Below are 21886 nucleotides of genomic sequence, written 5' to 3' on the forward strand. Positions count from 1 at the left end.
TAAGTAACAATAACCGTGCCTTCTACAACATTCCACGGTCTCGGCGATGAATACAACACAAAACTGATGCAGTTCGCCACTGGCAGTGCTTACCTTTTTGAATCACAGCAAACACTGAACCAAGATGGCGCCCGCGCGAACAAGAAATCTGAAGTACGGTGTCCTGCAGAGGACAAATGGTCAAAATTGCTAAATTTTACACCATATATGCAGCTCAACAGCGACACCTTGTGACTTATTCCAGTCACTACCTTACATCCGCCCCTCCTTTAAGTGATGGCGTCCCAGTCATCAAACAAAACAAAATAAAACAGAACAGTCTCACTATGTATACAAGAATAACGGTGGTGGAAGATGTGCAGTGTAATGCGAAAATGTCTGTGTTTCCTGCAGCCCTTCTTGCTTTGGCCCTCTGCCACAGCTTCCATCCCCTTTCTATCTTCTCCTGATCCTCCCCTGGTTCGTTAACTCTCGACCCATAAGTCAGTCTCTTAGGGGGATGCCGACTCCTTGGCAAGTTCCTCCTTGGTTCACTTGGTCTGGGAGGTGAGTGGGTGACCCTGACAGTTTCATTCCCCCTCCAATCTTCACTCTCTTGTCCTGTCCCTGTGTCCCTTTCCTCTGGTCCCTTGGGGGCAAGTGATCCATTTGCTGCTTCAGGTGAAACTCCCTCCACACCTCCTTCCAGGCTATCAGCCTCCCCGTCTTCGATCATGTCCGACTCTTCATCCTGTCTGATTACTTCACCAGCCTGCTCTCCACTGTCCTCAATCCCTCCTCCATGAACCTCCTCCACGTCAAGCTCCATTTCCTCTCTTGCCTCCTCTCCCACCTGCTCCACGGGAAGAAACATACACTGCGTGAGTAGGTTGCGGTGGACCACTCTCTCTGTATCACCATTTTCCGATCGCACCACATACACCGGCATGTCTGGCTGTTTCTTCACCACAATGTATGGACGTGACTCCCACTTGTCTCCTAGTTTGCTTCGCCCCTCCACATGACACACTTTAACCAGGACTCTGTCACCCGGGCTGAAGCTTTGACTCTTTGCTTGTCGGTCATAGTATCTTTTCTGGTGACCCTTAGCCTGGCGAGAGGCCTGATTAGCCTGTGCATAAGCCTGTGACAAGCAGTCATGCAGGGTCTGGACATAATCGCTATATCCCCCCGACCCATTAGTGGTTGACAGCCCAAAGACCAAGTCGACAGGGAGCCGTGGATGCCTGCCAAACATCAGGTAGTATGGTGTGTGCCCTGTCGAATCATGGCGGGTGCAGTTGTAGGCGTGTGTCATTGCATCCACATATTCGTGCCACCGGGGTTTCAGGTGAGGTTCTAGCGTCCCCAGCATGTTCATGAGGGTGCGGTTAAACCGTTCAGTTGTCCCCTTGCCCTGTGGGTGATAGGGCGTGGTGTGGGTCTTAGTGATGCCGGTGCATTTACACAGCTCCTTCACCACAGCACTTTCAAAATTGCGCCCTTGGTCTGCATGCAGTTTTGCTGGGAAGCCAAACCGACAGAAAAAGTTTCTATACAGCACCCTAGCCACTGTGCTGGCTTTTTGGTCTTTAGTGGGTATGCTTGCGCATAGCGTGAGAAATGGTCAGTGACCACGAGGACATTTTCGATACCACCTTTTGATTTCTCAAGAGTCAAAAAATCCACACAAACTAGCTCCAAGGGGGCACTGCTGTGGATACTGACCAGGGGGGCCCTGACCCCTGCGGTTGGAGTTTTCCTAAGGCAGCACCTCTCACATTGTTTGCACCAAGCCTTGATTTCCTGGAACATCCGTGGCCAATAAAACCTCTCCCTTATCATGTGCAATGTCCTCTCAAAACCAAGGTGGCCTGAGTCATCGTGGAGAGCAGTCTTCACTGATATACGCAAATCCTCTGGTAGCACCAATTGCTCAATTACTCCCCTTTGGCTGTCTTGGACGCAGCGGTACAGGATGCCATCCCTTACCGCTAACCTTCTCCACTCCTTTAAGAGAAGGCGCACGTGCCCTTCAGCACTCATTCGCTCGCTGCGGCTCGGCTTCTGGTTCATACTATAGTGCAAGACGGGGCCAATAACAAGGTCTTTTTTCTGCCCTGCACGGAGCTCCTGTTTGGTCATGGTGGGCAGGGATTCCATCCCCACATCCCTGTAAGGCTCAGTGGATGTAGGTGGCCCAAGTTCCAGTTCCTCCCCTGTAGGCGTGCCATGGCCAGTGAGGCTTTGAGTATCCTGGGTAGCCTGTGTCACACCATGCCCCTGTTCATCGACACCCACCCACTGAGGGCATGTCTGTAGGATGTGCATGACCTCCTGGTTAGACATGCGAGAGAGGGCGTCAGCGTTTGTGTTGCTCTGTCCCCTCCGATACTGGACATCGAAATCGAAAGCAGCCAGCCTAGACACCCACCGCTGGCCTGTGGCATCCAGCTTCGCTGATGACATAACATACTTGAGAGGGTTGTTGTCTGTCTGGACAGAGAATCTACGCCCATAGAGGTGGTCGTAGAATTTGTCGGTGACCGCCCATTTAAGAGCAAGGAACTCGAGTTTGTGTGCAGGATACCTTGTCTCTGCTGGGCTCAAACCTCTACTGGCGAAGGCTATGACCCTCTCAGCTCCACCTTGGATCTGAGCTAGAACGGCGCCCAGACCCTCCCCTGAGGCGTCCGTCTGCAGAACGAAGGGCAAGCTATAGTCAGGATATCCCAGCACTGAAGCGCTTGTCAGCCTTTCTTTTAGGGTCTTAAATGCCTTCTCGTATTCATCTGTCCACAAAAAGGGTGGGTCGGTAGCCAGACTTTTCTTTCCCCCTCTCCTTTTCTTTCTGGGGTCACCAGCAGTTAGGCGGTACAGGGGAGCAGCTAGGGTAGAGTACCCACTTACATACCGCCTATAGTATCCAGCGAATCCCAGGAATTGCAACACTTCTTTGCGATTTGTGGGCCTCACCCAGTTTTTCACCTTGCTGATCTTCTCTGGGTCTGTCCGGATCCCCTCAGCAGACACTAAGTGACCCAAATACTGAACCTCCTTTCTCACTAGGTGGCATTTAGAAGGCTTTAACTTCAAGCCATGCTCCCGAAGCCGATCGAACACCAGCTGCAGTCTTTCCAGATGCTCATCAAAGGTTTTGGAGAATATGATGAGATCATCAAGATAGATTAGGAGGTGGGTGAAGTTCAAGTCGCCAAAGCAGCAGGTCATGAGTCTCTGAAAGGTGGAGGGAGCATTCTGCAGTCCAAAGGGCATACGATTTGCTTCAAACAGCCCCATAGGGGTGCTGAATGCCGTCTTGTGTTTGTCATGCTCCGCCACCTCCACCTGCCAATAACCAGAGGTGAGGTCAAGGGTGGAGAAGTATCTTGCCTGCCCTAGAGCCTCCAGGGCTTCCTCTATTCTGGGGAGAGGGAAAGCATCTCTCGTGCTACAGGAGTTCAGTTTCCTGTAGTCAATACACAGCCTTAGTGATCCATCTTTCTTGGTTACGATCACGACTGGTGAAGCATATGGACTTTTGCTGGGCCTGATAACTCCTGCTACCTCCATTTCTGTCAGCAACCTTCTCACATCCTGCCACTGTGATGGGGGGATCTTACGGTAAGGCAGTCGAAATGGCTTAGAGTCGACCAGAGGGATTTCATGTTGCACAGTCTTTGTATGGCCATAATCCAGGGGGTGCTGTGAGAACACACCCATGTTTCTTTCCACAAGCTCTTTAAGAAGGGAACGCTGGTGCTCGTTTTCGACATCTGCTCCACTTAAATCCACTTCCTGGCTTGCCACAACGTGGTCCATACCCAGGCATGCTTCTCTGCCTCCGCTAATGTGATGGCTGCCCCGCACCCTGTCTGAAAAGTCCACAATACTTTCCACCAGAGATGCCCTGGCCAGATGCGTGTGAGGCTTGATAGTGATAGCATGCTGGGAGAGGTTCATCACTCTTACCGGGGCACATCCTTTCTTTACATCAGCAAGAACTCTGGCGACCAGGATGTCTTGGCTGAGCCGCAGGGAGGGGTGGCCTTCAATTAGGGCTGTATAAGTCTTTCTTTGTGGTCCAGCTTTTATTTTGCACATTAAATCCATCTCTTTCCCTGCTTGAATGTGCACCTTGCGACCAGTATAAACAACAGGGCCCACTGTGTCATCCATATCACACTGGTCAGTGCTCTCAATCTCTAGCAGGGAGGCGTGCCACTCCGGATGAGTCTCCTTGACCTGGAGGAGGAACTGCTGGCCGTAGGTTGCCTGGAGGTGACTTCTGGAGGCACGGAGGACATTAGTTCCCACAAGCAGAGGAACAGAGGAGCGGTACTCTGTGTTAGTGACAACAAAAGCAGGCACACCCTTAAACTCTCTCCCCAACAATTTTAGGTTGATGCGTAGCACACCATGGTAGGTGACACTCTGGCCCTCTGCACCTTCTATGGGTATCTTAGAAGGCTGCAGTTTTTGTTTATGGAGGGTGGGGTGGCTGCGCCAGTACTGATGCGTAATACTGGTTATCTGGGAGCCAGAGTCGATGAGTGCCCTGCACTTCATTCCGTTGACTTCCACCTCCCCCTCATTCCTGGGACCAACTAGGGGAGTGCTCTCTCCTCCGTCACCTTTGTTCACCTGCAGTGTGGGGACTTGCTGCTCGCCCATGGTTGCCCCGGCGAAACACTGGAGGGGCTGTAGTTAGAGGGCTGTGGTTGGACTGGCTTGTCTGGTTGGTTGGCACTGACCTTGGGCGAATTTCAGATAGGTGTGAGGGCACCTGCATTTGGCCTCCATAGGGTGGCTGTGGTGGGGCATGAGCTGGAGCCACGCCAAGATCAGTCTGGGGTGAAAGCATGGTTGGTGGTGGGGTCTGTTGTGTGCCCAGCCCAGAGTCGGTGAGGTCCCTGATTGGGGTGTGATACTGTAACCGCTGGCCAGTGAAGCTGGGGAACTGGGTGACCAGCTTCGACTTCACTGATGACTGTTGGTCCACTGTACTGGCGCTAGCTGTAGCCCCTTCATTCAAAAGGTGAGGCTGTGCCCTCTTTGGAGTGTCTGCAAAGTCTCTCAACATTTTCACTGTCCTGTATCTCTAATTTAGCTGCACCAGAAAATGTGTGTGGGCTACTTGTAGTATGCTTAACTGTGAGTAAGTACAATATATTTCTAGTAAAATAGAACACAACACAGATGTATGACAACTATCATTCTATAACGCAGAAAAAAAAGAATTCACAAAAAACAGCATTAAACTCAGAGCGTAGTTAAACAACTATCTTCAGCACAGAGGTTGTGAATGACACAAATCAGCAGCAATTGCTTAACCGTATTCAATGATTATCATTATAGACAGGGAACATCATTTAGCATTCTTTCTACAATTCAAGTCTCTGAGTCTTTTTTTTTTTTTTTTCAGGGACAGAAACCCTCAAATGAAACCACCCCAAGATTTCACTTTCAAAGGATATGCCTGGGGAGATGAAAGTCCCAGTAATACAGCTGCACAGGCAGTTATATACTTAGTTCAGCACCCCATCAGATGGCGACACCTCTTACTATGGCTGCGTAGCTGGGGGGTGTCGGCATTGCTTTCTCTTCGGTCTCGAAGTGCCACAAATCCGGGTCACGGCACCAAAGATGTAACCCAACCAGTGCAGGGGCCTCCCTACACCCCGGACTCTGCGTTGTGTTAGTTTGTGTTGGATTGGGGTGCACCGCAGAGAGACCAGTCGGACACAGGCGCTCGATTTGTGGCTCGGACCGTGCCGTTTATTCGGAAGCAGGGGCAAACACCACTCCAACTCTGCTGCTGGCCCTTTTTGAATCACAGCAAACACTCCGTGACTATCAACATTGCAAAATACAACAACACATATACACAGAATACACATTAAGTAACAATAACCGTGCCTTCTACAACATTCCACGGTCTCGGCGATGAATACAACACAAAACTGATGCAGTTCGCCACTGGCAGTGCTTACCTTTTTGAATCACAGCAAACACTGAACCAAGATGGCGCCCGCGCGAACAAGAAATCTGAAGTACGGTGTCCTGCAGAGGACAAATGGTCAAAATTGCAAAATTTTACACCATATATGCAGCTCAACAGCGACACCTTGTGACTTATTCCAGTCACTACCTTACAGTAACATAACCTTTGTTGGCAATAACAGAGGTCAAACGTTTACTATAGGTCTTTACCAGGTTTGCACACACAGTAGCTGGTATTTTGGCCCATTCCTCCATGCAGATCTTCTCGAGAGCAGTGATGTTTTGGGGCTGTCGCCGAGCAACACGGACTTTCAACTCCCGCCACAGATTTTCTATGGGGTTGAGGTCTGGAGACTGGCTAGGCCACTCCAGGACTTTCAAATGCTTCTTACGGAGCCACTCCTTTGTTGCCCGGGCGGTGTGTTTTGGATCATTGTCATGTTGGAAGACCCAGCCTCGTTTCATCTTCAAAGTTCTCACTGATGGAAGGAGGTTTTGGCTCAAAATCTCACGATACATGGCCCCATTCATTCTGTCCTTAACACGGATCAGTCGTCCTGTCCCCTTGGCAGAAAAACAGCCCCATAGCATGATGTTTCCACCCCCATGCTTCACAGTAGGTATGGTGTTCTTGGGATGCAACTCAGTATTCTTCTTCCTCCAAACACGACGAGTTGAGTTTATACCAAAAAGTTCTACTTTGGTTTCATCTGACCACATGACATTCTCCCAATCCTCTGCTGTATCATCCATGTGCTCTCTGGCAAACTTCAGACGGGCCTGGACATGCACTGGCTTCAGCAGCGGAACACGTCTGGCACTGCGGGATTTGATTCCCTGCCGTTGTAGTGTGTTACTGATGGTGACCTTTGTTACTTTGGTCCCAGCTCTCTGCAGGTCATTCACCAGGTCCCCCCGTGTGGTTCTGGGATCTTTGCTCACCGTTCTCATGATCATTTTGACCCCACGGGATGAGATCTTGCGTGGAGTCCCAGATCGAGGGAGATTATCAGTGGTCTTGTATGTCTTCCATTTTCTGATGATTGCTCCCACAGTTGATTTTTCCACACCAAGCTGCTTGCCTATTGTAGATTCACTCTTCCCAGTCTGGTGCAGGTCTACAATACTTTTCCTGGTGTCCTTCAAAAGCTCTTTGGTCTTGGCCATGGCGGAGTTTGGAGTCTGACTGTTTGAGGCTGTGGACAGGTGTCTTTTATACAGATGATGAGTTCAAACAGGTGCCATTCATACAGGTAACGAGTGGGGGACAGAAAAGCTTCTTACAGAAGACGTTACAGGCCTGTGAGAGCCAGAGATTTTCCTTGTTTGAGGTGACCAAATACTTATTTTCCACCCTGGTTTACGAATAAATTCTTTACAAATCCTACCATGTGAATACATGGATTTTTTTTTTTCACATTCTGTCTCTCACAGTTGAAGTGTACCTCTGGTGCAAATTACTGACCTCTGTCATCATTTTAAGTGGGGGAACTTGCACAATCGGTGGCTGACTAAATACTTTTTTGCCCCACTGTATGTTCAATAGTACAGTGGTTTAGGTGGAAGATTTTAATTTATCATGGGTCATCCATAAACAATATTTAGTGACCTTTTTTATGAATGTGCCTATGCACATGCTGACATAGATGCCATGGTACTTACATGGTCATGTTTAGTGCCACAAATGAGAGAAATTAGCCTTATGATAAAATATTGATATTACCAGTGGCCATATTGGCAGGAATGTATTGATTGTCTTGTTTTTGTTTGTCTGATTTTTACTATATACTGATATGTGATTTGTCAGATAATGTAACTTTAAAGCCTTTGCAGATTTGTCATCACTGTCTAGGGCCCATCATAAGCATTGCAGTTTATTGGTTTCCCTTGTTGAGTCATTTCTCTAAAGAGTCCCCTCTGAACTTTCTGTTAACTATGTACAAGCAGAAGGGAGAGACGCATTACCAGTGAGACTTACAAAACAAGTAGTTTCTGATTTGTAGTTTCATCATATCAGGCATCATTTTTTTGAGTCCTGGACATTGGCAGATTCTTGATGGAGTTTAAAAAATGGCTTCATCAAAGTAGAATCTACTGGGGGTGTATAAATGGCACAGAGATCTAGCTATGTGCTATTTGTCAGTGATGCCCAGGGCTTATTCTTATTTACCATGGTTTACTGTCGACATCTTACGCCAGAGAACTGTTTTATACCACACCAGTTGTCTTCTGGCTCTTTGCTGCTACTGGGATGGCTGTAGCTCAGGCAGTAGAGCAGGTCATCTACTGATCATCTACTGATACTGGTGGTTTGATTCCTGGCTTCCCCTAGTCTGCATGCCTCTTGGTCAAGATACTAACCCCAAATTGCTCTCCAATGCATCCCTCGGAGTATGAATGTGTGTGTGAATGTTAGTTAGAAAGCACTAAGAAAATGTGCTTGTTTGAATCGGTGAATGCACATGTTGTGTAAAGTGCTTTGAGTGCTCAGAAGAGTAGAAAAGCGCTATATAAGAACCAGTCTATTTACCATTTACCGAGTCATCACAGCGATATACAAAATGGACGACTTTGGCATCGCAGTTTCTCTTTAGTGAATTGTTAAAAACCAATGATGAGTGGAAAAAAATCAGCTACTAATGACAAGGATAACAAAAAGCATTATATAAATAATCTTTGTGTCTGTAGTCGTGTGTCCATCTATAGACGCAGCAGAGGTGTTTTGTGTGTTTCTGCAAGTGTGCTTTTTTTTTTTTTTTTTTTAAACCATGTTTATGCGAGGACTCAGCAGGGGTCTCTTTTATGATATTTTGTGTGTGTGTGTGTGTGTGGGGGGGGGGGGGGTTGTTTGTTTGTTTTTTTTCCTTCTTTTGGTGCATCTGTGTTTGTGTTTGTCCTTATGTTATAGTGATGCTAACAGATGACCAATAAAATATTTTTTTCTCTGGTGTGTGTGTGTGTGTGTGTGTGTGTGTTTTCTCAGCAGGGGTCCTCTCACTGATATTCTGCTAATCAGAGTTTTGGGGCTGGGCTTAGTTACCATGGTAGCTGCTATATGCTTTCATTACTCTTCAATAGACACACTCGTCTGTCTCTCTTCCTGTCTCACTGTTCTTTCTTCCTGTCCTGTTTGTTTCTCTTTTGTCTTTCTACAGTGAGTCTGTCATTGTCCTTCAGCCGTCAAATAGAATTAAATGAAAAATAAATGTTTTGTTTTAATGTTACTAATGCATGTTTCTTGCTTTCTTAATGTGAGATAGAGAAGCTGTGCTTTCAAAATCCACTACACATGATCTTCCCCAGATTTTCTGGGAGTTTTGCCACAAAAGCTTGAACTGTGAAGGGTTATAGGAAAGCAATGAATTTTAAAAGCTCACAGCAATCCTTAAGAAGACATATTCAGAGGGCAATGGCTCAACAAAGACATTTCTGGATTTCTAAATATCCTTTGTAAAAAAGAAAAAAAAAGTTTGGACTGACTGTGTTGTGTAATTATGTTAAGACTGATTTTGATTAAAGTTAAATAAAGTTGATTAAAGTGGCACGTCTGGATACTCTTATGGGTAAACAATATAAAAGTCTTGTTTCCTAGAGATATTTGGTGAATGTGTTTTTAGATGCTGTGATAATCTGTGCCTCACATTGTTAGTATAAGATATGTGATCCATTAATCTGAATTTAGCCGTGCAACAAACTGACAAACTATCCAGGTGTGCCCCCGCCTTTCACGCTATGACAGCTGGGATTGAAATCTGGTGTACTGATTTATAAGTCAGTCTCCTCTGTCACCGCTTTATGGGCTTGTATTACCTATTAATTCTGGCTGAGTCTTCAGTCTTCTATAAGGCTAATAGTCCACCGCAGTAACTGGTCATCGCACTGTTTATTGTGTGTGTGTGTGTGTGTGTGTGTGTGTGTGTGTGTCTGCGTTGTTGTTTATGTGTGTTAATTAAGTGCATGGGTTTGTATTTCCTTGTGTGCATTGATGTGCATAGTTTTCACCTGAAGTGCTGATGCTGAGATAATTGTAAGGTGTTCTCTGGGAATTATTTTTTATATGTCTTCATGTAGGCTTTTTTTTTCTCTACCTCTCCCCTCTCCCTGAGTACAGCTGCTTGACCAGTTTCTAACACACCCCAGCATATTAATTCCCAACCTTTTCCATTTAGAAATTGTTAGTGGTTTGATCTCACTAAGGGAGTGAGAGAGAAGATTGGAAAATGGCAAAATACAATTGCTTGAGTGTAACTGTAGTGAAACTTTCTGTGGGAGAGAACATTATAATCTGTCACACTACCTCACCCTAAAATGGACAGACAGAACAACATAGCTAACAGACAGGGTTGGTGAGAGAGCTGTAATAGAATCACAGCAGGCAAATTTAAAATGGAAGAGAAGGAGAAAATGTGTTCAACAATACAGAAATGATACAAAACTGGGAGAGAATGGAAACAATGGAAAAAATAAAGAAGAAAGCAGGAACAAAAGAGGAATGAGGCAGAACTTGCATCAGATCACAGAGGGGGAAAAGCTGGCAGTAATGCTAATGTCAGGAAGCAGCCAGCCAGAAAGGCTGTGTTTGCATATAATTAAGTCTGTGTGTGTGTGTTTACATCTGAGTTCAATGGGATTTTTTTTTTTTTTTTTGTATTTAATGTATATCCCATCCATGCTTCTGTTTTCTTAACTCTGCCCCCCTGAACTGGATGAATAAAGGGCCTTGAGCATATCCATCCTCTAAGTCATGAAATACACCCTGGACATGTTTCCAGCCTTTCACAGGGCTATAGATAAACCAATTATGTCTTATTCCAGCAGCTAATAATCTTGTCCTTACTTAAAAGGTAAACCATAATATTATATTTTAACTCCATACACAAAGTATTTTGTTACACATTTTTGCTGTTTGTTTGTTTTTTAACATTATGCAACTTATACAACAGTTTATTGCCCAAGGAGTATTTGATGTGAGAGCAGTGTCCCTACTGTAAAAACCAACCTCAGTGCTGTAAACCTGTTGACCTCATCACTCATTTTTTCTCAAAGTCAAGCTTTGACTGGTGGATTTGTTTGGGAAGATCCAACCTGAGCATCACTCTGGGTCCTGCAGCCTTTCACTACTGGCTTTGTGTTAACCTCATAGAAGAAGTGACAATATTGCATTTGCAGGTTCTTTCAAAGAACATCAGTGGATAATTGTTCAGCTTTACTAAAACAAACAGTTGTTAAATGTTTTTCAGGTTAGCATGACATTGTTGCCGTTTTAGTCATCAAATTCTAAATAATATGCATGTCTTCGTTCCTCAAAAGTTGTAGACCAGGTTTTTGTTGACTACAACACAGGCAGCTCCTGGTAGATTTGGACTATAATCCTACACAGTGGGACAGCTTTGCAGGCTTTGAAATTATGATCTCTGTAATAGTGGCCTTAGTGACTTTGACAAAATCAATTTTCCTGTTTTTCCTTAATATTTTTAGTTGATTGCGTTCATAAATTAGATATTTGGTTTTAGCTAAGCTTTTTGTATTTGCTACCTCAACTTAAAAATAATGTTAGAATATAAGAGTTTTGAAGTTGAAATTTTTATGTGCTAGCAGAGCATTGCCATGCTTCTGGTGATGTCTCTGGGTAATACAGATGCCCCTGGCTTGTATTAAAAAATAGAATATGTCCAGCCCTAGGGAAATATATAAATGTAAAATGAATTGTAATTTTATTGTGCAGATAGTTTTTTTTTTAAATTATTATTATTATTATTATTATTATTGTTTTTTAAATTTTCATGTGATTGAACTTTAATTGAAAATAGAAGTACTATTGAAAGTGTTTGTCATGCTCTTTGCAGGCTGTGTCCACACTAACAGACCTGCTGAGGGATAATCTAAGGAACAGTAAAATAAAACGGCTCCTGCTGCCACCACTCGCGGAGTTCCTCTACCTCATCTCCTCTCAGGTACACTTTGAATGTCAGAAGCCAACGTGAAGAGACATTTTTAAAGAGATAGATATGTTGCAGTTTATTGAAACATGATTATGTTTCCAAACACGTCTATAGAAGTCGGTCCACATGCATACTTGCTTTAGGCATGAAAAGGACACTCATTGCAGGAGGTTGCATAAGTGGCAAGAACATTACTCGTTTTTTTTAACACTCATTCTTTGTGAAGTAGATTTTTCCTTGATTAGAAGAGGTATAACAGAAGAGGAGCTGTTAATAGAAATGTTATTTGGCATTTTTGTCAAGAAGAAACCAGCAGATTGGGGCAGGTGCATTTCTTACTATTTGATTTTATTCTTTTTTTTTACCGTTAACCTGCGATTAAAGTCTGTTTTCCATACACCATTGTTAAGACTAATTCATGAAGGTCTTTAATTAGTCTCAGACAAATTCTCTTAATATTGTTCTACATAATATGCCACTGCCTTGTCTAGTATGTCATTAAATGACCCGAACAATTATGTTAATACAAGCAGTAAGGAATACAATGAAAGAAATGATTCACTGGCTGCTCACCTTGCTGTTAACTTTAAGTGGCTGTGAATGTGTCATATCATCTTTCGCCAATAGTTCAGCAGTGAAATTGATTTCTTCAGTTAATAAGTAAAAATGAACACAGAATTGATGTCACAAGTAAGACTGTTTGTTATTTCTTCAGTGGTAATGTTCAGCTTTAGGTGAAATGAATGAAAGTACTCTGTCATCAGGTAATGGACTTTATATCTACACACTAACTAAATTCAGTTGAAATTTAATTGACCCCCAGCCCTGAGAATTAGAGCGAAGGGGGCCTTGTTTGACTTCATTACCAGGGGCACTACAATTTATTGCCAGTTAACCTAATTTACCCAGGCAGGTCAATTAAGCATAAGATTTTTATTTACTCAACTGATGGATAACCTTTAAAAATCAATCCACCCACCTGATTGCACACATTATTCTCTGAAACCTTAAACAATCTCATTGCTGTGTCGAAGCTCCTAATAAATTGACTCTTAAGCTCCTGCAGGAATTGTGTTTGTCGACTGATGCAAATGTGTTCTATCTCCCACAGAAATCATCTAACCAGCAATTTAAACGTATACATTTTCATTTAGTTATAGTAAAAAAATGATCTTATATCAACTTACCATCCCTAAGATGCTCTGTAATGTAGTGTCTTTAGTGTTACTGAAATTTTAGTGCATATATATATATATATATATATATATATATATATATATATATATATATATATATATATATATATATGTGTGTATATATATATATATATATATATATATATATGTGTGTATATATATATATATATATATGTATATATATATATATATATATATGTATATTAGAGCTGCCACAAACGATTATTTTGATAGTCGACTAGTCAGATCATCATCCATTGGACGTAAAACGTACAGCTTATTGCACCAGCAGCATCTGCTCTTATATAACTATCATTAGCTTACAGCTTTAAGTGTTTAAGGTATGTGCTAACTAAAAATAAAGACAAGATGATAGTTTATAAAATTTTAATGAAATTTGCAGATTGTTTCGGTGAAGTTTAATAAACTCCTTGCTATCTAAAATATAACAGGACACCGGAGTAAATTCTCGAGCATCTCACACTTCTGATAATCAGCTGTCTGCTTGACGTTTATTCAGCTGTGTAAAAACTTTAATCTCAGCCAAACCGATTTCCTCAGGAACAAATAAAATACTAAAAAAAGCCAAACAATAACATGTTTAAGTTATCTAAGTGACTCATATATATTTAACCTAAGTAGCGAAAGACGGCGGTGGGTTTGAAAACGATTTGCCGGGAGTCCGGTGTTCTCACGGCTCTAGTTAGCCTAGCCCCCGGCTAACTATCGAGCTAGTGGGTAACAGACGTCTCCGAAAACGTCGGAGCGCTTTTGAAAATATGTGGTGTCTTGATAAACTGAGCAGATATTTGAGGTTTACACAGCTACATTCTCGCCTGAAAAAATGTTAAACGTTTATTTTGTGACCCAGAAAGAATAATAAGAGTAATATTAAAACTAACTAGCTGCCGCCATTGTTGAAAACTGAGCTGGGCCGCGCTATGAATTCTGGGAAACTGCTTCTTCTTCTTCGGGGTTTAACGGCAGCTGGCATCCTTGTACATGCTGTGCTGCCATCTTCTGTTCCAGTCCGTTATTACACTCTTAAATCCTGCCACTTATTCCTGCGTCTTTTGTGATCTTCCAAAGCTTCAAACGACGCGTCGACTATTAAATCAATCGTCGACAATTTTGATAGTCGACGTAATCGTGACTAGTCGACTAATCGTGGCAGCCCTAATGTATATATATATGTATGTATGTATGTATGTATGTATGTATGTATATATATATATATATATATATGTATGTATGTATGTATGTATGTATGTATGTATGTATATATATATATATATATATATATATATATATATTAGGGGTGCAACGATACACAAAATTCACGGTTCGGTTCGGTTCGATACTTTGGTGTCACGGTTCGATATTTTTTCGATACAAAAAAAATGTTCATGCCTTTTTAATTTGTCATTTATTAAAATTATAAATATATATTTTAACTCAAAAGTACAGTTTTTAAATTTAACCCTAACCCTTGTGCGTGTTTTTTATTTTGACAGCGAATGCGCACCTGCGGACCACTTATGTGCAGCCCTGGTTATTTAGCTCGTCATATTGCAGCCACAGAAATTCTTTTGTCCATGAAACCATAAAGCTGCACTTTCTTTTTGCCTTATAGTCTGATTTGTCATAACTTCTCCGTTTTGTGGTAAGCTTTTCTTTGGCTGTCACTTCTTCACCCTGACCTGTCTTATTTGGCTCAGCAGAACTAAAATATATATACTGCTGCTTTTACACAAGCACTCACATAAGCTCAGCGATTCTCTGCTCGATCAACCTCTCACATGTTTAAGCTTGCTGCGGGAGATTTCACTTGTCATGTTTGCATAGTAAGCTAACGATTAATAAGACGATGTCAGAGGAATTGGTGCACAAATTATCATCACTCACAGATCAGTGCTGTCGCTCTCTATACACAGTTCGCACGATTGCAAAGTGAAAGCAAAAAAGCAAGCGCAAATTCAAACGCGATTTCAATATGTCACATATTGACAGTGGCTCACCGATGCCAAAGACATAATTACCCAGCTACATTTCTGAAAGAATGCAAAAGCATTGACATATATTTTTCCTTCCTACAATAGCCCGACGGGCAGGGAAGAGATAGATTTTGGTAGCCCGACTGAAGAAATCGCTAGCCCCAGGACGTCGGGCTAGCGATATCGCAAGCCCTGTATCTAATTGAGGAATCACTCATCTTTGGAAAAGAGAGTTTATTACAGAGAAATGTCTCTTTCCAAAATAAAAGCTATACTATCCGCTTCTTCTGGGCTATATTCTCAGCAGCATGAGGAGAATCATGTGCTAACAGCTGTCTAAATGACTCGGCTAAAGTTAGTAGCATGCTTGTTGTTTTTGTCTTTGCACTAGGATGATGTCGGCGTAAATGTGCAGTCATATTCGTTGTGTTCCCACTAGTGCTTTCAGGTTAATCTCGTTGAAATGACCTTAACGCCACAACACGGCAAATCTCCGTTAACGAGCTACCGCCGATCGCCCCGTGCATGGGGCTAGACGGCCAACACGTTAACGAGCTAACTGCGCTAACACACTAGTTCCCACCCATGTAATTGAGCATTGCATGCCACATCCAACATACTGTTTTACTTTAGTCCATGACTCGCTTACCTTCAGGGTCATACGTCACATGAAAACCAAAATAATTCCAAACGCCAGATCTGAATGAGGGTGGGGGAGGTCCATGTTGCAAGGGGAGCTTAACTTCTGTCTTGCTAGCTTGCCCTGCGCTCTTCCTTCTGACTATGCTGTCTGTGTTGAGCGCTCAGTGGATCTGCGCTCGACAGTGCAGCCTAGGCGGAGTAGTCGAACGCAGATTCACTGAGCGCTCAACACAGACAGCATCGTCAGAAGGAAAGTTGATAAAATAAATTACAAATGTTGTATTGTTCGATACATATGCGTACCGAACCGAAAGCACTGTATCGAACGGTTCAATATCGATACGAATATCGTTGCACCCCTAATATATATATATGTATGTGTGTGTATATATATATATATGTATATATATATGTATATGTATATATATGTATATATATATATATATATATATATATATATACATGTATATTAGGGATGCAACGATACACAAGATTCATGGTTTGGTTCGATACTTTGGTGTCACGTTTCGATATTTTTTCAATACAAAAAAATGTTCATGCCTTTTTAATTTGTCATTTATTAAAATTATAAATATATATTTTAACTCAAAAGTACAGTTTTTAAATTTAATGTTGCTGAAACAATAAAATAATAATAATAAAAAATCTATCTGATTGAGAAATCACTCATCTTTGGAAAAGAGAGTTTATTACAGAGAAATGGCTCTTTCCAAAATAAAAGCTATACTATAGCTTCTTCTGGGCTATATTCTCCGCAGCATATTAAACATATCAGGTCCCCATAAGGAGAATCATGTGCTAACGGGTGTCTAAATGACTCGGGTAAAGTTTGTAGCATGCGTGCTTGTTGTTTTTGTCTGCTTCCACTTGTCTTTGCACTAGGATGATGTCGGAGTAAATGTGCAGTCATATTCGTTGTGTTCCCACTAGTGCTGTCAGCGTTAATCTCGTTAAAATGACATTAACGCCATAATGCCGCAAATCTCCGTTAACGAGTTACCGCGGATCGCCCCGTGCGTGGAGCTGGACGGTGTCAACACGTTAACAAGCTAACTGCGCTAACACACTAGTTCCCACCAATCGAGCATTGCGTGGCACATCCGACATACTGTTTTACTTTTGTCCATGACGCACTTACCATCTGGGTCATACGTCACATGAAAACCAAGATAGTTCCAAACGCCAGATCTGAATGAGGGTGGAGGAGGTTCAATTTCGGGTAGCGTTGAGGCAGTTGCCATGTTGCAACAAGCTCAACTTTTGTCTTGCTAGCTTGCGCTGTGCTCAGTGGATCTGCGCTCGACAGTGCAGCCTAGGCGGAGTATCGAACGGTTCAATATCGATCCGAGTATTGTTGCACCCCTAATATATATATATATATATATATATATATATATATATATATATATATATTAGGGGTACATACATTCAGTTTAGTTATTGTATATCTATACATTCAGTTTAGTTATTGTATATCTAGGCCTGGTGATATGAAATTGTATTTTTCAATGGTTCTGGCTGTCCTTGATGCACCATCAAGACTGAAATGGTCACGTTTATCTTTTCAAAACTCAATTTCTCTTGAATGCAGCATAATTAAATAAAGTTTTTGGTGGGTATATTCATTGTCTTGAAAAGTCACAAACTAATTCAAGTGTTTCAAATTAACTTCTTTTTGGTTTCATGATGTTGAGTGCATATATCCACAACATTTCTCTGAGTCAACTTCTTTAAAAGGACCCCTCCATGAAAACGTGTTTTAACCTTGACGTTTTTTCATTTCATGCCAGTTTAAGAATCAGAGCTCCAAAAACACAGTCGTTTTTTTTATTTTTTTGGACTGTTTTTAGAGTCTCAAGGTTGGCGGTCTGATGATCTGATAGGTTTTCTGCTTAGTGTCAGCTACATTGCTTCCTGTGTTCTTGAGGCTAGATATACCCTTGAAAAAAAAAACCACCATAAAAACCTATATCCTTATTGGGCTTTACAAGGATGAATTAACATATTATCAGACTGATTTTAAATAGTAAGTAAAATTGGGTGTTTTGTTGTCTCATGCTGTCAGCTAACAGTACACGACTGTCTTTAACACCTTAATGAATAGTTAAGTTAATTTAGCAGCATTAGTGAAAGCAAATGTCTTAATTACAAACAGTTCAGATGAAAATCCTTCATGGATCTGAGCTCTACCAGCCATGTGGACCCACTTTGTCTCTATAATGGCAGGAGAAACAGTTTGAGTAATGTGGAATGGCTCTGTAAGTGTCCCCTGGTAAAATGATCTTCTTTACTCTCCTGCAGCCCCAGTCAATGACAACGATTAGCTATAGCCTCCAGTGCTGACTTTATCCTCAAGGTTAGATGTAGCCTAGAGCCTATACAATTGCAATGGAACAGAGAATTGTTTGATAAAAAAAAAAGTTGAATTATTGTTGAATTTATCTCAATTTTGTGGATTTTAAGACAGTTAGTAAGACAATATAAATGTAAAGCCTATTTTGTCAGGATAAGAAGTAAATGGTAAACATATGATCATGTGAATAACTGAAAATACAGTGGCAACATTTTGATGACTGAACATTCACAGGAAAAAATACCATACTAGATTTCCCAGATTAATATAAAATACATGATAATTTCAGGATTATTCAGAATTATGTGTGAGTTTATGGTTTGACAGAGCAACCAAAACCATCAGCCTAGTCCATAGGAAGTTGTAACACATTATTTCAACTATTTTTTGAAATGTCATTTACTACTAATACTAATAGATAACAGATTGTTTCTTAAATAGTCAATGAAAAAACACTATTTAAATACTCACATGTACCTTGTTCCTATATTTTTAAAATATTTTGATGGAAAAAGTCTTAATTTGAGTATTGCAAATGCAGTTAAGTAATAAAGATGCCCTGGCTCCTTTTGCACCCTTTTCTTACCCTTTCCTCAACTCCTCTCTGCTGCACTCCGCATCTCCTACACTCTGCCTTTCTCTGACTCCCACTCTACTCCTCCACTGCCCCCTCCTCCCTTTACTGTATCCCCTCCATCTCTCTTCTCTCACCCTTTCTCCCTCTTTTCTATGCCTCTCTATCAGGAGAAGAAGAGAGGCTCCCCAGAGGGACTGTGGTTCGTTCCCGCTGCCGCCTACACTGGCTTAATGAGGAGCCTGCGGGAAGGGGTGAGTGTCTCTGTGTATGTCTGCATGTGTCTGTTTGTCTGTGCCTGTGTAGCTGTGACTAAGTCTCTCTCACTGTGTGTGTGTGTGTGTGTGCGCAAGAGTGTGTGGCAGGGGATCCCTGTGAACTGTAATGATGAGGCAGCTGTGGGGGCCTAAAGCGTTGTTTGCCAGCTGCAAGTCAAGGGCATGCAGAGCAGTCACACACACACACACACACACACACACACACACACACACACACACACACACACACACACACACACACACACACATGTGCGCATTCGCACTCTTACCTGCATCAAACACAACCCTTTACTGCTCAGCAGTCTGACCTCAGCAGCAATTAGGACCCTCCAGACACACATATACAGTAGATGGAGCAGAAACACAAGTAGAAATGTAGATACTTCTTTCCTTTTTGCAATTTTTTCTTTCACTTTTTTCTTTTTCTGTCTTATTTCATCCCTTTTTCTTACTTTGCCAGTTTAAATTACTGTTTTGTTTTGTTTTTAAAGTGAACTTATAAGACTGTAGTTGATTTAACACTAAAATAAAGATTAGAAATGGGCTTGTGCTTTTTGAAGCATGTCTATTAAGAAATTGCTCCCACATCACATAAAGAAATATACAGTGTTTTTCTTTCTAGTATTTTTACACGGTGACCTTTTCCCACGGATTAGGGACACATTTGGTAGACAGTGATATACAGTGAACAGGTAAAAGGAAAGAAGGAGATGGATGGATGTTGTTTTGTCTCTCAGGTGCAGAAAGGGTCTTGCTGTGGTGGCCCACTATAGCAGAATGAATATAGATGAAACCGGTCTGCACAGTTGTCAGCTAGTACCTACTGTTGCTTCATTACCACTGGGAGTGTAGGGGGGTAGATGAACAGAGAAGAGGTGCGTGTGCGTGTGTGTGTGTGTGTGTGACAGGAGCGAGGAGAGGGGTGTAGGGGAGGAGAGAGAAGGTTGACTTATTTATCATTATTGAGCTGAGAGAGTATGCTGATGGAAACACACACTACTCACACACAGCCTTAGGGACCAGACACTCATCCTAAGACCCAACCTGCCTCACTCTTTTTCCATCTCTCCCTCTCACACTCCATTTTCTCTCTCCTCCCAGTCTCCCTTTCCCTGACGAACTGTTTTTCCAGTAGAATAATATTTGTCATCACGTTACAGAGCTGTCTATTTGGGCGAACTTTGTCTCATGGGTTTTACAATTATTGGAGAGATAGTGGTCACATTATATGGTTGGATGTTTGAGATACAAATCCTTGTTTGGGCACCTATGGGCAAAATACTTGTTTTGTTGCTTTATTTTCTTTTACTTGTTAAACAGTAAAACTTGATTAACAATTTCAGTGAAGCACTAAAACGTGTTGAATAGGTTGAGAACTGCCATGGGCTTTCTAAGCAATTGACTGAGGAGCTTTAAGTTAACTGATGTTTATAAATCAAGTTAAGGCTATATTAAAACACCTCCATATTATAATTTCCAAAATCTTTAATAAGGTCCTCTTAAGGAAAACTGTGAAAATGAAAAAAATTGCGGTTCATTGTGGTTGCAGTAAGCTTTAGCAGTATTTTTCCACCATGCAGAGATGATGCACCAAAAAAAGTCATTAGGAGGAAACTTTACCAAGTACCCCATCACAAATGTCATGATGAAGAATACAAAGCCACATCTGGTTTAGATGTTGCTTTAACTTCAGGTTGTGCACAGATGAAGTTTCTATCTTAGCTCTTTCTCTACAACTTCTAAAAGTAGGTTTAGAGAAAAAAAATGATGCAGAATTTGACCATGAGATTTAAAGCATCCTCCTTTTTGGGACAGTTAGTGGCATATGAAATATTGAATGGATATAGAAAACAGTTCCACTAAATATCAGAAGTTTTGGCTGCAATTGTACTCCAGTTAGTCACGTAAAGGCCTGGCAAAAACAACACAAATCTGACATGAACTGTTTAAATATAAGCAAACTAGAGATTTCTGAATGACCTTTGCAGTCTGTTTAACTATGGGAAGAGCTTAAGCCTGCCATGTGAACAAAATAAGCTAAAAATTGAAGTGTTTAATGGCTTAGCTGCGAGAAGGTTGATGGAGAGAGAGCTACAACAGGCTATTGAGTAAAGTTGAATTTTGCTTGACAGGGGTGACCTGTTAACCCATGATGAAATAGCCAAAAATAGAGAGTACACGCACCCCATATAAAAGAATGAGCTGCTCCCATGGCATCAGTGTTGTCTTAAATGTCAAAAAATGTGAATTTAGATCTAGACAGATGGTCTCTATTGATTTCTTTAAGGTTTATTGAATCCCTTACCCTAAGGAAAGCAAAGTGAAGACAATATGAGACTAGCTGACAATTCTGTCACATATAAGGCTAGATTTGGTCCAGTTTTTATATAAAAATATTGATCAGTATAGCTAATTCGTTTTTAGATGAAATATTTTTAGTAGCTAAGGCACAGAGCCAATTTGTTGGTTTTGTCAGTAGAGCGATATGGTGGAGGAAATGGGGACTGACAGAAATGAAGAAAGAAGGATCAGTGTAGTGGGGAAGGGGGTGGAGATGGCAGGGAGAAAGAGAGAAAGTTGTAGTTGGACAGGGGGAGTGGATGGCATGGAGTGAAAGGCAGGTTTCCAGGCCAGACTGAGCTACAGGAAATTATTTATGAGTCTGAACAAGATGATGCTTCAACTGCCTAAGATGAAAAGTGTATGTGTGAATATATGTGTGCGTGTGCGCGTGTGTGCAAAAAAAGTGATGTGTGAACAGTATTGCAGTGATAGAAGCCACGGGGCCAAAGGCAGAACTCCCCCTTACACACATGGATCCTTACATACAAACATACATACACACACAGCGGTGGTGGGCCTATTAATGATTTAACACTATCTTCCACAAAGGAGAGGAGACCA

At 42.0% G+C, this 21886-nt stretch overlaps 1 protein-coding gene across 5 annotated transcripts in view; it reads left to right on the forward strand.

Annotated features, from left to right (window-relative positions):
* The window catches only part of ulk4 (unc-51 like kinase 4), a 106478-nt gene that overhangs the window by 10468 nt on the left and 74124 nt on the right, over nucleotides 1-21886 (forward strand). For all 5 annotated transcript variants that reach the window (XM_086310704.1, XM_086310707.1, XM_086310705.1 and 2 more), the window contains 2 exons: nucleotides 11829-11936; nucleotides 18875-18958. In XM_086310704.1, coding sequence (XP_086166830.1) covers nucleotides 11829-11936; nucleotides 18875-18958 — 192 coding nt within the window. The remainder of the gene's footprint in view (nucleotides 1-11828; nucleotides 11937-18874; nucleotides 18959-21886) is intronic.

This window comes from Aulonocara sp. 'chitande type north' Nkhata Bay, linkage group LG11, assembly GCF_057382095.1.
Source record: "Aulonocara sp. 'chitande type north' Nkhata Bay isolate Kocher_YH1m ecotype deep benthic linkage group LG11, A_spYH_male_GT1.1, whole genome shotgun sequence".
NCBI classification, from domain to species: Eukaryota; Metazoa; Chordata; class Actinopteri; order Cichliformes; family Cichlidae; genus Aulonocara; species Aulonocara sp. 'chitande type north' Nkhata Bay.